The sequence below is a fragment of the Diachasmimorpha longicaudata genome, chromosome 15, assembly GCF_034640455.1.
Source record: "Diachasmimorpha longicaudata isolate KC_UGA_2023 chromosome 15, iyDiaLong2, whole genome shotgun sequence".
Taxonomy (NCBI): Eukaryota; Metazoa; Arthropoda; class Insecta; order Hymenoptera; family Braconidae; genus Diachasmimorpha; species Diachasmimorpha longicaudata.
Window position 1 is genome coordinate 716,409 of NC_087239.1, and position 17,495 is coordinate 733,903.

The 17,495-nt window shown below is 35.0% G+C and overlaps 2 protein-coding genes across 3 annotated transcripts; one reads left to right on the forward strand and one right to left on the reverse strand.

Annotated features, from left to right (window-relative positions):
• Window positions 1–4,568: 4,568 nt before the first annotated feature.
• Window positions 4,569–10,000, reverse strand: LOC135169446 (uncharacterized). Its single transcript, XM_064134485.1, has 6 exons — window positions 9,769–10,000; window positions 9,304–9,714; window positions 7,724–8,238; window positions 7,092–7,309; window positions 5,887–5,950; window positions 4,569–5,127 (listed from the first exon to the last, which is right to left on the reverse strand). Exons 1-6 carry the CDS (start codon window positions 9,855–9,857, stop codon window positions 4,907–4,909), a joined length of 1,518 nt encoding a protein of 505 aa, XP_063990555.1. The 5' UTR covers window positions 9,858–10,000; the 3' UTR covers window positions 4,569–4,906.
• Window positions 10,001–14,911: 4,911 nt separating this feature from the next.
• Window positions 14,912–17,484, forward strand: LOC135169753 (uncharacterized). Of its 2 annotated transcripts, XM_064135027.1 has the most exons (5): window positions 14,912–15,170; window positions 15,263–15,478; window positions 16,185–16,358; window positions 16,466–16,660; window positions 16,904–17,484. In XM_064135027.1, exons 1-5 carry the CDS (start codon window positions 14,912–14,914, stop codon window positions 17,086–17,088), a joined length of 1,029 nt encoding a protein of 342 aa, XP_063991097.1. In that variant the 3' UTR covers window positions 17,089–17,484. The 2 variants fall into 2 exon arrangements, with proteins under 2 accessions (XP_063991097.1, XP_063991099.1); XM_064135029.1 differs by lacking the exon at window positions 16,185–16,358 and having other exon boundaries at window positions 16,904–17,482.
• Window positions 17,485–17,495: the final 11 nt, after the last annotated feature.

A 17,495-nucleotide genomic window follows, 5' to 3' on the forward strand; every position in this document is an offset into this window, starting at 1 on the left:
CATATCTTAGTTCACCACTTTGCTACTGAGTTTTTATGATGTAATATCTTTAATTGACAGCCACAATCCACAAAAAATTATAAACTATAAATAGCCAATAATACAACAGATAATAATTGAGAGAAAATTTGATATTAACCAATTCTTCCGTAATTCTCATTTAATAAAATGAAGTGGCAGTGAACGAAATGAATTCTCCTTCTTTTTTGCAATAAAGAAATTTCATAAATTAATTTCTCCCCTGACGGGATTGATGAACCAAGAATCTACAAAAAGTTGTTCATTCCCAGGTGCATCCACATAGTCACAAAATGCACATAAATATTTTACGCATATGGTAACGATATGAATATTGATGAAATCAACGACAAGGAAAAAAACGTTGTAATTAAAACCGGTGATAATTTTTATGCGTCCGTGGGTTTAAGGGGTGCAAGAATTTTTTATTTGCTCTGCTTGTGCAAAAGGTGAAGGCCGCTCTCTCGTTATCACCGTCGCGTTACCACCGGCGACGTGAACGTCTTCAGCCTTGGCAATTATCCTCAATCCACAAATTCCACCTTCATCATCATCATTTTTTTCTCATGTCACAGGTGTGATTGATCGCTCGATACGTGCTTCGATATTCGAATCGAGTCTAGTTAGATTAACATTGCAGGAGCGAATGAACGCTCAGCGCCCGGTGATACATTAATTTTTTACTTTTGTTTTTTTCATTCTGTCCCCACAATGACATTTCCTTAAATGTACCGATTATTATGTTTGTAATTTCTTGTTATTGCTAATTTGCTAATAGTAACGCTACTGGAGCTAATCATCGTATATACAGTCCCTTTCATTATGATAACTTCCCGCATATGCAATTTAATAAAGACAAATGAAAATAAAAATCGGCTCGTGAAAATTCCAATAGTCAAACAAAATTCACTCTGGCTTCAAATGGAATTAACGACACTAGATAAATTTTATTCTGCTATTTCTTCTCGTTTTAGAGAAAAAAAAATTTTGAATTTCCCTAGATCCCCTGAAATTTTTAAGAAATTGTTAATGTTAATTGTTTTTTTCTAAAGCGTAAAGAGCTGAAGGTATTGAACAGATTCAGAGAATTTATCTAACTCGAGTCCTTTAACAAATTAATAAGGATATTAAGGACCACCAATAAGAAAGAAGAACTACAATGACAGACTGGACTATCATTGTACTTGAATCAATTTATTAGAAGAGTAATCAAACAGAATTAATTTCAATTTCAAGTAAAAGAAATTATGTAAACATCTAATAATCAAATTAAAGAAAACTAAGTTAAATTGATTTTAATGAATGGGTACGACGTATTTGGATAGAAATTGTTATAAGTCATAAGTGACTTATAACAATAAGTAATACGCCAGATACTTTCATTTTACGGTCCTTAAACCCATGGATTAAACAATCAAACAATTCAAATAATTATGCGAAAACGTCACAACGTCTCAAAATGACAAGTAATTTTCATTCATCAGAGGTTTGATCCTTTTCTAAAAATCAATATTGTCAATGAAAATAAGAAACTGCTATCACTACTAGACAGATTTAAACATAAATTAAATTACCCCTAATGAATTAATTGATATTGACATTTGGCTTTGATAAATTGATTATAAATATGGATTTTGATGATAATCGAATCATGTTATAGATACGAGTCAATCATACGTTTGTAGATATTTTACGGATCATAATAATACGTTACACATGTGCGTGGCTCAGGACTAATGGGCCGTGTCAGCTGATGTGAAATTTCATAGAGGACCGATCCAGAGTAACCGCACGAAGAAAAAGGGGGTTGAAGCCTTATTATCGGTTGTTCAACCAACCATGATACGTTACATTTGCAAATAAAGTTTTATGTGTTTCAGGAAATTCTGAATGTTGAGAAACTGCATAGTAATGACCCTTCCATTCAAAAGCAAATATAATAAAATTCAACTTATAAACATGTATTTTTTATGCAATGATGAATGCGAACTTGGCGGCTAAAAATTGCTTTATATTAATCCGACAAAGCTTTCCATCAACGATATTGATTTTTCGATATTTATTACTATATTCCATGAAAATGTGAGGGTATGAAATGGATTAATCGATATTATTTCATTATAAAAGAAAATTAATTTAAATCTTTTCTGAAAACTCTGAAAAATTGATTTGTTTAGATCTTTGCGTTTAATTTTTGTATTTTTTCCATTTCGCCTCGTTAAAATTGAATAATGAACTTTTAAAATATCAATTTCCCGTCTAAACTCGAAGGAAAATTAGTGAATGTGCATTTTAATCGCTAAAAGTGAAGAAAAACTCATTTCCCTCGTTTTCCTATCGATGATCTCTTTGAAAAATCTCCTGTTGTTATATATTTCTATTGATTATATGAAAAAACATTGAAAGATATGGAATCCATAAGAACCTCTATCATAATAATTGGAATTTCAAAAAAAACCTTTTCTCCTTCAACATTATTTTTCTCTATTGTATTAACGTTAACTTGTGAATTGAGGAAAAAAATGTATTATAAATAGAAATTAATAGGGTTAAATAAGTTTAGTTGAGAAAACAGAAATTGACCGAAAAAAATGTATAAAGTGATCTAGCGCATCTCCTAGTGTGATAATAGAAAGAATAATACTAATGACAATAGTAAAAAAAAAGGAAAGTCAAGCAAGTCACATGTTAATTTAAAAAAAAATCTGAATATATAATAGAAATATCTGAATTTAATAATTCTAGATTAATATGAAATGTTACGTGTCATTCGGCCCATCGTCGCAACGGAAACAGGTGAGTTTAATATTAGGAAATTTGTCTAATATCGTTACTTATGTAAGAAATATGGCAGAAGCAATAAAAATGCAATTTAATGGTGAATCGTATGGGTTATTACGTGGATTTTACGATTCAAATTTCGAACTGACTGCAATCGATTACTATAACAGACTCATTGGCCGTTTACTAAATTTTCTTCGATTGTTTATTCCTTACAAATAAGCAAAATGAAAGCAAAAATTATCAACTAACTTTTTGGCAATCTATTAATTAAATTACTTAAATTATAATTAAGAGAAAAATAAGAATAAAAAATCATACGTTAATGTAAAAACAATTTCCATTTGATGGACTCGTCTAGAAAATAATTTTGTTTTCTGTTACTAAAAATTCATTTGAAATATCACACGATATTTGTCTATTGATTTCGACAGACACTGCTGGTGATAGTCAACTAGCTGGTGATATACATCACGAAATTGATTGTCTTGTCATTTTTCTGCTATCACAAGTTGTAGTAGAAAATTTATCGAAAGCATAAAAATTCAATTTAATGGTAAATAGTGTTGACAGTTTACATGCATTTTGCTATTTATATTAACAGCTTACAGCAATAGATTCGTACGATAGGTGTCCCGATAGGCACAGTCATGATTGTATCGTAAATCATTTACGATTTGTAATTGCAATGAGAATAGCTATCTTGAGCTCCATTTTATGGTATAACTTTTCGTCATATTCTCGTCCGTACTATTCGCGCGACATACGTCAAGACATGGAGATAAGAATCTGGTGGAAATTTCTATACTTGGAAACTTGTGAGTGGAATTTTATAATAAAAAACCTGGAAATTTTCATGCGAGTCTTATTTTTCGTTTCATCGATTTGTGGTTTGAACCAACACCATCCTACATTCATCATTTGATTCGACGTCTTGAATATTTGCGGATCAGTAATATCAGTAGCAAAATGACATGATAAATTACACCGAAATTATTATACTCAGATTTCATACACACTAAAATGGAAATGTAAATTACGTTTCGGAAAGGATTTTGTACGCTCGTAGTTAGAGTAAACTACGCTCAAAATCACCATGAATTACGATTCCATAAATATAAATTATATTTTGGTGTTTGGAAATTATGTTGATTTTGTCAATAGTTTACATTCACTGATCTATAATTAATGAGGAAGAAAAAGTTATCGGGTGAGTAAAAGATGTTTTTTCCAAATCTGAATATTACTTTTAAAAAAAGAAAAATCTGAAATGAAAGGATCTCGAAAAACATATTGTTGTGGCACTCATGGATTATAATTCAGACGTAAAACATCGTAACATTTGGAAGAACAGGAAGTGTTTTGCATAGGATGTGACATTCTGACATGCGGAAAAATTGGTACATAAATAACACTTTATTGTAGGATATGCTGGAAACAATTTGCATTGGAACGTTTTGGGAGCAACCATCAACTAGACCTGATTATCTCTGAATTCATCTTCAAGAGTTCTTGACTGTGGACAGCTAAGATTGTTCGTCCGTGTTATTAACTAACGTGCATTCGTCGATATCTTCTTCATAACTAACAAAATACTGGTAAATAAACAGAATGAATGACGTCTGTATATTTTATTGTGTGTCGAATTTAATATCAAATTCCTGTTAAACTAATTAAACCGCCGCACTTAGTTGATTAAAACCTCAGTCTTCATATTACAATGTATCCAGCCAGTGAATATCAAATTTGGAAATAAAGGAAAACAAGAGTAACAATTATTATACTGGTGCTTTATTTTCTACTCTATGATGCAAATATGTTCCGTAAAAAATCAATGACATCTGAGTATCTCATCTACCACTTCATGAGTTCCATCAATATAGTGTAGTTTCGATATGCAATTCCATACTTCACTGAGAGTTGAATGAAAATGCTTTTGTATAAATGATCAATGATTTTTTAAAAATGAGTTAATTCCTTCCACGAGGAATATCCATGTATTGGCACGATTTCAGCGTACACTGTCGTCAATTCAAAAAATATTACAATCAAATCGGCCCAATCCTTTAGGTCGTGCCAACTGGGGTATACATCAGGTGGTCCTATGCTATCCGAATTCGGGAGGGGATTTCTCCACCTGGGACTCTTTTGGTTCTGGTACAATTCTAATGGGGTATCCAGTATCATCGTCATAACGAACAAGTCCCATCTCACACAGAACGTCGGTCTCAATGTATTTGATTTTCTCACTGGCGGCAATTACTTGCTTGTTCTTAGCCATATTCTCGCATGCATTTCTGATGGCGAGTATGCACCATTGGAGAATCACTTCATTTGTCGCACGATAGTGAAAATTTAAGGAAAATTCCATTACATCATAGTGAAACCTTCGGGGATGGATGTATCGAAGATTACACGTTATGTCACGTGGATACGTCTATGGTTTAACAGATCTAAAACATTACATTCGTTTTGCATCCGGAAGTACAAATGACTCGTTATTCGATTGCATTTACTTATCATACGACTCGTTATCTACAAGTAGACCACATATTGGTGGGCATATAGCCATCCAACAACCGATATGTCCACCGCGATCTTTCGTGAGAAACCGTTACCTTTGACGAGATAGTGAAACTTACCATCAGAGTAGAAAATATAATTTTTTACTTGCCTGATGACTATTTAGTAAAACCTGAATTTTAACATGATTATGACACTTGAAATGGATAGGGAATAATCCGATAAACTCATTCCTTTTTAACCATGGGAACTATGTTTTTAGCTCATTGATAAGTCCCAGAATTATGACGTGCAATGATAAAATTCAATGTATTACCGACCATCGACAAGGATCCTGCAAACTTGAAATTTATTTCGACAGAAAATTGAAATTTCACTTCGAAGCTTTTAAAATAGTCTGGGTTTTTTTATGCCAGATCTGGAAGGTTCTAGATGTGCGATTAATTCCATCATTACATAAGTACTGCTTGAAATATTTTTCCCGAATGTTCTCTATAATGACAATACAGACGTATCTACGTGACTAAATTCAACATGTGTAACCCAATATTTTTAAAAGGATACTTGGATTTCTTCCATCAATGTTACAGCAGTCCAGTATGAGAGGGAGTCCTTCGGTATCTCGTAGCTTAAAAAAATCAAGGATAATTATGGAAACAAGTTCCTTTTTTTAGCATCAGACAATCTATCAAAAACCCTAGAATTATCCGTTCTGAATAACACACAATTGTGATATTACTTATTAAAATATCAGAAAAAATATCACAATAGAAATTTAAAGGTGAAAAAAACAACGAAAAGTCCAATCACAACCACAGAACAATCAGCTCACCGAATTCAAGAATAAATAATTACAGGCAATAAATATATTACATCGACTGAGAGAGAAAATATTTCAATTAATTTCACAAGAATCGCAAAGTGAGGAATAAAAGAGTTAAATAAATTATGTGGCCCTTCCTAAATCACTGAAACATCAAGTCACTAAGTGCAATAAATACACGGGTAAACTAACACAAAGCGATAATACGAAATAACCATAACAATTACTGTATATTAAAACCTTGGTTAATAACATTAACATCTGGGATATTTTGTCAGGAAAATATTCTTAAATGTGATATTTCGACGAGGTACTATTTCAAAGGGAAATTTTGAATTAGAACGTTTTCACAAGGAAATATTTAGAACCAAAATATTATGACGTGATATATTCAGAATGTGTTATTCAGAGCCTTCGCCGTTATTACCATTTTTATAATTTCAGCAAATTTAGGTATTTCGGATAATGATCAGTTGGTATAACCAAATGAAAGTGCTTTTTTCTCAGGAAATTCCAGTATGGACTTAGTGTAGGTAGATTTATCGTCAATGAACAGAGCCAAGGGATTAATCCTTAAGGGTTAACCAAAGCTGCGTGTAGACTGATAACTCAACTCTCTGAGTGTTGAGCCCCATTGCAAAATTATAATTTTTCAAAGCATTTTTGTTCTATTCAACCTCATGGAAATGGCTAAAATTTTGATCAAATGTCAAGAATGTCATAACGGTGCCATTAACTCTTATTTTATTAATCTCTGTTGACAACCAATTTTCTACTGTTCTATTTTCTTTCTATTTTTTCACTATTCTAAAAACTTGGCCATAATTTCAGCCATTTCCACTGCACCTAATCAAAGAAAAATCATAATTTTCCAATTACTGCCTTGACCAGTCAATGCTTCATTTGCTTTCAAATATAAACACTTGGTCGTAACTATAATACCTACCGTATTTTGATTAGCTCGATGACGATATACAAGATTTCCAATCAAACGAATGAGCCCCGCTTTGAACCCAAATGCAGGGTGGTGCTCAATATCGTCTATAAGACGCGGATCTCCTTCATGGCAGGTCGAGGAACTTGAGATGAGGTCACTCAATCTTTGGATTGGTGTAAAGTAATTATCCTTCTCCTTTCCGGTACTGTGCATCGCCTTCAACAGAACTGAAACAATAACACAGTGGGATCTCATCAATTCTATCCTTCATAATTTCCGACTTCTACTAAAAATATATGAAAACATTTGTATTGTATTAAATGTATTGAAAACATGTAACACAAATTATGCATGAAACTTTCAATACAAAAAAATAGATTCAGTTCAAAAATTGTTCTTATTATAAACCAAAAGTGTAATTTCAAATGTTTGTTTCGTATCCAATGAAAGACTTCTAATTTGTATTTGATTAGCAAGAAACAAAGACTTGTAGAGTCACATCAAACAATTTCTTTTCTTTGTTATAAAAATTTTCAAGTTGCGATTTTTTCTGTTCCAACTCAAGTTATTGGAGAGTTTGTTTGCCTTTCTCTAAATGTGCAATCGATACGGCAAGCAAAAATAAAAAATGAATAACTCACAAACAGCATTGATAAGGAGACTACTATCTCTCTGTAAAATATGCAATTCTCGCCACTCATCCGACGACAAAATCCCCAAAATGTCGAGGAGAATGCTGACTTCAGCTGGCTCCATATCACCCAAGTAAGAATCTACAGTTTTCAATATCAAATCACTTTTCTTCTTGAACCTATTCGTCAAATAAATAACTGCATTCTCTGGTAGCTGTTCGATGACGACCATCGAGTCATCATCAACATCCCTCAGATTTACATAAATTAATTGTAAAAAATATATCTTGTTTTCCATTGACAAATGTTCGTAAGCTGCATCGAACAAATCTGGTGTCTGTCGAACGAACAACATGATTGTGTCATTCGCAGTGCTGACTTTTCCTTTATCCGCTCTGATAAGACCTTCGAGGGTTGATAAGGGCTCGAAGGGTGGATTTCCCATTCTTTTATTAAATAATATGTTGTGAATAAGTGCACAGGTGAGGAGGAGAACATTTACATCTTTCCAGCGAAGGAGGTGCCTGCAGATATTCAGTAACAAACAATTTTAAATTGGTTGATATTACTCAACAATTCTTGATTTATTATATGAATAATCAATCAAATATTTTAATTTCTTAATTTTTTATTTCTTAAATCAATGGCTCATTTCAATCGAAAGTTGTCGATTTAGCTAATCGAAAAATGATTTCATGAAATTTAGGAATATTTAGAAATTGATAATCAATTGAAAATTTCAATTGTTGTGGAAACTCTCAGACAGGTTAGACTTGTTAAATTCGGTTCAAGAAGAAGAAAATTTATATTCAATATTTTCGAAAATTGGAAATGAGACGCAAAATTAAATGCTGTTCTAGGGGGCAGTCAATATCACGAAGTAAGCAGTTGGAATTCCAGTGGATAATCATTAGGGGTGGAAAGAAAGCGGAAAGGGAAAGGTCTAAGGCAGGTGATTGATTGTTTGGAGGGGCACGATTTCTGGGGGTTGGTTTTATCAGGTCAATAAGGTCAATGCCTAAAGGTGGAGGTGGAAGTATGGGTGAAATAAATGAGATTTTAGGAATCGAAAAAGTAATAAAATTGAGTGAAGGTTTTAGAGTTGTCACGAATATTTCTGCAGATGGTGGGGAAAATTCTGTGTGTAGTACGATACATATTTAAAAGCAAATGAACACATTCAGCAAAATATTTGACATCTATGCAGAAAAATGTGAACCTTCAGAGATAGTTTTCTATCAAAAACATATTGAAGCAGCAATATCAATTTAAACGCACGTTGTAGGTAATAAAAATTGTGAATTAAATTATCTGAATTATGAAAAAATTGAATTGACCTTAAACGATATAATTTTTTAAAGAAAATCGCACATGTCTATTAAATTGTATCATGTCTGTACGTTACTCTGAAATTTTCAACTGTATAACAGCCCTTTTTCTAAAGAATGTCTATCTCTCGTCTTCTCACAAGTGAATGAAAATACCAAATAAATTCGAAGAAAATTAATGCAAAATCAAATTCAATATTCGTGAATGCGAATCACCCTTACAGCCAATAGTTAGAAAAATAATTTAATATTTATAATTACCCAATGATGTTCCTCAACTTCTCATGTGATAAAAAGGCTAGATATCCTGTACCAGTGACAGCTGAAACATTGCATAGAAAACGAAGGCCAGTTCTAACAATTTTAGTTTCCTCCTCTCCATTCTCAGTGATGTGATTGTCCAGATAATCGATCACCCAGGCGACGATACCATTGTAAGGAAAACCACTGCGAGCATTTTCCGCAACCAGTGGTGAAGTGATTGCCAATTGTTTGTAGGCTTCGTACCAGTGATTCGCCAGGGATATTGTACTGTTCTGGATTTCGTCTGGCACTTCATACATGAAATGTACACAAGTATTTGCTAGACATTTGAGGATCAAAAATAGAACGTTTGGCGGCAAATTTCCATCTGGTTTTGTTAATAACTCTGCTAGCTTGGCAACTATTTTCCTGGAAAAATAAATAAATTAATTTGATTGCTAATCAGTTGTATTCGTTGCTTACCTTTGATTGGTTTTTGTATCTAAATTCTCCATAAATTCATCCCATTGTTCATTATCTGAGAATTGGCATAACCTTTCGAAATTATCCATAATTTATGCAATTGTAAATAATGTAAATTACTCGATGGGAATCAATTTGAGGTTTTTATTCTTAGAGTTGTTCTGTGGTTATGCTTATATTGGACGGTGTCTGGACTCGGGTCACGTGTCTAACTGATTGTTAAATCCCCTTTATTCTCAAACTTGAGGCTTGTAGTCACATTCGTCAAACTTCAGACATACGATAGATGCAACTGAAGGAATCCAAAATTACTAACATAAAACTGTTTCATGGTGTTGCGGTTTCGGGTACTCCAGGTGGCGGGTCCGTTCCCCGTGGAGTGTAAGGTTGTTATGTCCTCCCAGATGTCACTAGAAATCAGGGCCTATATTCGAATTGTTAAAAAGGAGGCAAGCTCGTTCCGCAGCTGAAGCCCGGAATTATTTCTTAAAATGCAAAATGATTTTAAAAAGTACCGAAAAATGCAAAATATTTTTTTACAAAGGAGAAAATTAAGGAAGAACACAAAAACAATAAGAATCATTGTTATTTTCTGTTTGATTTACTATCCCCTTCACCATGATTTTTCGCTTCAATCGCTCATTCCCGAGAAATTTGTGAACTTTTTGAAAATGAAATATAGAATAATCTATCGATTTCGCACAATGTGATTTTAGGAATATTCAAAATAATGTAATTAAATTCATTGATTCAACTACTAACTAGACAAATCGCAAAAAGGGCCCTAATTTGGGATCGCCCCTTTTTTTGCCGATATCTCTGGAAATAATATACATATCACAATTTAGCCAACGGCATTCAGCTCGTGAGACGATTTGCGATTTGTCCGGGGCTCCCGGAATCTTCTAAAATTATTCTTTCCGTTTTCCGCTCAAGAAAATCAGAAATTTAGAAAAACTAAATAATTAGTAAGAGTTCATTCAAGATCACGTGAAAGTAGTCATCTTCTAGAGTGATATGATCATCGTAATCTCAATCTAATCGACAAAATACAATGAAAAAAAAAAACATCTCTGATGTAAATGAATGTTTGGAAAAAATAAGACCTTTTCTCCGTGTACGGCGCCCAAACAGTTGACGATGTGTATCGATACATCTCATCTCGGTCCGGATCGTCCCGGGATGACACGAAATTTCAAAAGGGCGACGAATATTGAACCACAGTGGCAAACCCAATGGATAATCAGTCCGAGGAGATGCCCGGAAATTCACCGATTAATTAAAAATTTGTTTTTTCATTCTTAATTAACAATGCGGAGAACCTCGTTACATCAGTTTCCCGGGTTATTTAGCGGGCTGAACCCGAATATCATGACAGCTTTTGTTCAGGTGGAGCCAAAAACAGTAATTCCCATGGCTTCGAAAAAACACTTACGTACAATCGACTTATGCGAGACGACAAATCATTCCAGTACAACATTCGCACATTGTCCTCGTGTAGTTAGACACAGTATAATCATTCATAAATAAAAGTAATTGGTGAGAAAAATTAATGGATTTTTCGTTAAAAACTGCATTAGATGGTCTAATTTTTTTATGATACTTTTAGTTTAAACGTTTCCTTTACAAATTCATTTTTGGGCGCTAAAATACATGTGTTGAAACATTTTTATCCCCCTCAATGATCACTGCCCAGGTAGGAAATGCCAATGTCCACGAAACGGGCCAGGTCTGGCACGAGACTGGCTTGCCAGATCTGGGCCACCAAGCTTGGCCCGAGGCATGGCCAGACCGGCAAAGAGCATGGCTTGCCAGGCTTGGGTCACTAAGCTTGGCCCGTGGTATGGCCAGACTGGCAAAGAGCACGGTTTGCCGGGCTTGGGCAACCACGCTTGACCCGAGGTATGGCCAGACTGGTAAAGAGCATGGCTTGCCAGGCTTGGGTCACCAAGCTTGCCCCGAGACATGGCCAGGCAGACAAGGGGCATGGTTTGCCAGGCTTGGGTCCCATATGGAACAGCATTCCAAAAATTGAATTCTCATGGGGAATGTTCCTTCACTAAATTTTTCGTCCTTTGATTCTCCTTCTTCCGAAGGTACCATTATTTCTTCTGAACATACTATTTCAGGGGAAAATATGCGTGGATATCACCGTATACCACACATTCTATGACAACAGCCCGTAAGATGGCGTGTTGAGTAGTCTGATTGTGGCAGTAGACATGAGTGTCGTGTGCGGCAATTTATTATTTTAATATTACTCTTTTACTATTGTAATATGTCTCAGAGTTCATATTCACGGGTTAAAAAATACAGACATTTTCATCAACTGAAGAAAAAAGAATCTGTAAACGTAGAAGGCGCTAAAGAAAAAACTCCGGATTACAGTGAACGCAATAATGCCGATGAGGAAGAGGTTAGTTTGCCAACAGCCAATGAAATAACTATCCGTAGTGGATCTATTGTGGATCAAATTAGTGGAGATGTCGATGTTCGACATCTCGATGATAATGCTAGTGCTTGTGGTGATAGTTGGTCGGGTGGTGATGGTGATTGTGGCTCGTATAAGCATCTTAATGATTGCATCAGTGAATCCAATAGCAGCGTTGGAGACAGGGATGAACCAATTCTTGGGGGCTCAGGTTGTGATGGTGATTCAGATGACATTGACAATGATTTCAACAAAGTATTCACTGACAGCATTGGAGACAAGAATACACAAACTCTGGACAAATTGGAACCGCGGGGAATGGAGCAAAAAATTAATCAATGGGCAGTGAAATTCAGAAGAGCTACAACAGCAGAAGCAATCGATGAATTGTTAGCCATTTTAAGAAGTGAAGGTTACACATCAATACCCAAGACTACACGGCAGCTTTTGCAAACTCCCCATTGCAGACACCTAACAACCATGAGAGGAGTTCATGAGATTCCAGGTGAATTCATTTATTTGGGAATCGCCTCGGGACTCAGAAAAATAATTTCAACTCAAATTTATCGAGAAAACGACATTTCTCTTCTGGTTCATATTGACGGTATGCAGGTATACCGGAATGCTAAGAAGGAAATTTGGCCAATTTCAATAAAAATACAGCATCCAAATTACACTACCAAACCCTTTGCTGCCGCGATTTATTGTGGGGATGGGAAACCATTATCAGCCACAGAATTCATGACTGATTTTGTTGAAGAGGCCAATGAACTCCAAGAAAATGGTTTGCGCATTGATGACAAGGTTTTTGAGGTGAAAATTGTAGCAATAGTGGCTGATTCGCCAGCTCGAGCATTCATTTGCTGCCACAAAGCTCCTGGAGCCTTCTATGCCTGTGGAAGGTGTTTCACCAAGGGCATTACAGTAGGTTGTGGAAGACGAGGAAAACGCATATATCCAGTGACCAATGCAAATTTACGCACTAAAGTATCCTACGAGACGCGAGTTCAACCAGAACATCATTATGAAGGTTCTGTGTCCCCGCTGCTCTCTTTGGATAGATTCGATCTGACAAAACAAGTGCCATTAGATTTAATGCATTTATTCTATTCTGGTAATATGAAATGGCTGCTGGATAAATGGCTAACGAGAAGTTCAGCCCAGAGGATCAAATTAGCTGATGTTCGTCGGCTTGATGGTATTATGAGGTCATTAAAAGCCGATATCCCTATTGAATTTCAAAGGAAAGAATTTGATGTGAATAATATCTCAAGATGGAAAGCATCACAATTCAAGTTTTTCCTTAATTATTGTGGTATCGTCGTGTTACAAGATTTCTTACCGAAACCTTTACGTTGTCATTTCTCATTATTTGTCTTTGCTAGCAGAATTTTAAACAGTAAGGAATTCGTTAAGGATTTGAGTGAATATGCTGGATCTCTGCTAAAAATTTGTTTCGAGACGTTACCTGATGTTTATAATGATGAAGGGGCTCAAGTTCTCAGTTGGCATAGTATCATCCACGTTGCTAATGATGCCCAATACTTTAAAATTCCTCTGAATGAGCTCTCAGCGTTTTGGGGAGAGAGTTACATTGGTTTATTTAAAAAACTCGTTCATTCTTCGATAAAACCACTCACACAAATTATCAACAGACTAACTGAGATGGAGTCTGGAGGAACCATGGTAATTAATCAGAAACACATACTGAGTGATTGGGTTATCGCGAGAAAGCCTACAACGATGATAATTGATGGGGAAATTCATTTAACATCAAATATGATCAACATCAATGGTCTAACCTTGACGACAAGTCATCCAAATAACGTGGTACTCCTAGATATTGAGAAAGTTTTCGTAATTTCACAAATTCTCGTTAAATCAGGAAAATCCAAAATTTGTGATGATCTTACTGGTATATATATTTTCGGACACCAGGAAAGTAGTAGGGAAGAGGCGTTTAGTTATCCAGACTTTTCCAGTCGAGTAGGAATATTCTACATTAAGTCCTGGGCAGCTGAAATGACATGTAAGAAGGCACACAAAATTAAACACAAATGTGCTTTATTAAATGTAACTGGACGACAATACGCCATATCCCTCCTCCACTAGAAAATAACGTAAAAATTGTTCGCATTGTGAAATGCAGTTTTTTTTTGGTAAGAGGGTATATGAATGAGGGTATATGTTTTAGTTGAACTCGTGATTAAAATTGTGGAAGAAACAAACAATTTTATGTTTTAAATCAACAATCGACATGAAAATCCGATCATCGAGGTCGTTAGAAAATTTCAATAGTGGAGTCGTTACATGCAAGTGGGACATAAATCGGTTAGATCTGGCGTCCGTGTACATAACCTTTCATAATTGCTCGTATCATCCGTTTATCGGGCTTTTTGTCTCAAATTCGGATTTCACCAACTAAGTTGACGGTAAATTACAAGAAGTGAGAATTTAATGTGAATTAAATGTGTGTTAAGTGTTTGACAGATATTTGTGATATAATCGTTTTGAAGGAATAGTGGCGCTAAAAAAGAAGCATCAGTGGGGTGATGACAAAAAACCGTTCAAAACACATGGAAATAGAAACGCAATTTTTTCTGTTAAATAATAAGCTATATGCATCATTCTGCAAAGTTATCAGTTTATATGAAACTACTCGAAAACACCAGGTTCAATTGTACGAATCGTGATTTTTTTTCATAACCTAAAATGTCGGAAACCTCACATCCATCTCGCGATCCAAAAAATCTCAGCGAACCATTCGCAGTCATCGAATTTCTCGAGAAAAACGAAAAAGGGCTACCATGCATTGATTTGGTGCCGAAAAAATGGTTTAATAGTGCAGAAGAAGACACCTGTAAATTCCCACCGACAACTGAATATCATCTACTTGACGACTACTTGGAAAAATTGCACTCGCCCAAGGACTCTTGGCAAAGTTATCCATTTTGCTTCATCACCGGAGCAGGTACAAAAATTGAAATGACTCCACTTATAACTTGATGAATTGCTCGATGGGTTCATTTCAATATTAAAGGATCATATGTTGATTGTGTTCAGCTGATTTGGATCAGGGTCGCAGAAGATTAAAAAAGGCCCAAGTAACTCTCAACTGTGAGACAACCGATGGTGAAAATGATCGAAAGGGGGGGAGGTCCGAAACTTCCTCGAAAGCAAAAATTTCAGCAAAACCCTTAACTGCATCAAAGTCTCAACTAAACAACATCTTTAGTACTAAAATCCCGATTCCACCTAGAAATCAAACTCCAAAGTCTGGTAAGTCCTGTTAATATGAAGTAAAAGTCAATTATCAACAATTATAACCACTCTTAACCCCAATTATTCATCCCCAATTTATTCAACTCTCGTATTTAACATCAAAAGACCCATCGTTCCCTAAATTGGGAATTAGATTGACCGAATTTTTGAAATCTTTTACAAAATAAATATTAATTATGTATCTGTGCAGTCATTACATGTGTATTTGTCTCGAAACATCGTTTTAAGAGAGAATCGCATTGAATGATTTTATAAGAAAATTTTTATTATGTTGTGGTCGAAAAATATTAGGTTATTTTTTTTTATTGCAATTCTTTACTCATCAAAAAATTGAGTCGCTAACAGAAATCACTACGTGCGAACAAGATAAAGTGGAAAATTTATGATTTACACTTGATATGATTGTTTATACATAAAAGCATTGGAATGTTGAGGGGACGAGAAACGTTCCATTTTTCCCCACCATCTCTTATGTAGGAAAGCATTATAATTCTGTTGTGAAGAGGTAAATCAAAGTGAACATCTACGGAAAATGGTAAAATTTTGATAGAAACCTTTTTTGTAGGAGCGATAGGTTCTACAAAAAAAATATTTTTTCAAATGCATGCATTCTTTCCCCACTTTGAAATAGCTATAAAAAACAAAGGCTGGAGACAACTTACGTTGTGTTACTACTTCACTACAAACTTGTAAAATTTCGTAGGTATACAAGCAAAACCAAAGACAAGATTTCAAAGCATTTACCAGAGTGGATCTGACTCTGAAGACGAAAATCATGATTGTCTTATAGCTAATCCTGAGGAGATTCGAGCCTCAAAGGCTCAAAATAATTCTGGCTTTTTGCAAATGTCGAGTAAATCGCGATCTGTACCAACAGGTAATAAATCAATTTTGAGGTAATATGGGACTGTAGCACGTAATTCTAAGTTCGTGTTAATTAAATGATCCGGTCAGGGATAAATCATCATTTTCAATAATTTCCAGGTGCATGTTTATCATTTAAACAGCGGTCAAGGAAGAATATTACTTTGCTTAAAGACGTCGAAACTGATGAATCTGAGAGCAATGATTCCTCCGATGGAATTCTGCAGTCACCTACAAAATCGATGGACTCAGCGAGAAATACAAGAAAAGAACTTCATTTGACACCTCCTTCACCACTAGTCCATAACGCTTCAGGTAAAATCGGCTCGGATATTCCATGACCAATCATCGGCCAAGTTCCTCCCGCATGAAAAAATTTATATTTATAAATATTTGAAAATGGTCCAATTTATATTTTGAACATTCTTTACAAAATTCGGAACTTATATAGAATTAGATTATATTATATATTTTTGGTGGGGGCTTGGGTAGTTTTTTTTTCATCTGATGCTGCTACCCATCAATTTATATCGTTTGGTCCTCCTTTAATTTCATAAGGTAACCGAAAAAGGCGTGCATCGTCTACTACACGCGCTGAAGACGGATTGAATTCGATTGTGAGCCCAGGAACTCCAAAAACTTCACGATCAATGATGGTACCCCTGCTAAGATGCCAAAAATGCTGGGACCACAAAACCAGTTGTCATCTAGTCATTATGCTGATAATGAACGTCGAATCCTGAACTCCCTTCGAGATTACTTTGATCAGCAATTAGATGAAAAGCTCGAAAATTTAAGACGCAGGATGGCTTACGATTTAAAGCAGTCTATGAATGAGCTCAAGACCACAATCATTGGCACTAATCTAGCCCCAGCTTCTGGTCCTAGCTTGCTTGAAATACAGAAGCAGATGTCTACGCCACTACCATTTGAAATGGATGATAAGTTCCAGGAATACGAAGCGATATTGACAACGGACCCAAATCTCGTAGAAACACTGGTAATATATCTGAAATTGATCGTTTTTCTTCTTTTTTATGTAAAATCAATAAATTGGGCGGTGACACATGCACTGGGTTCGTTTTCTGGTGATGAAAAAATCTTTCATCACCGGGACTCAAGTCTACGTCACTGGAACGCTTTGGTTATA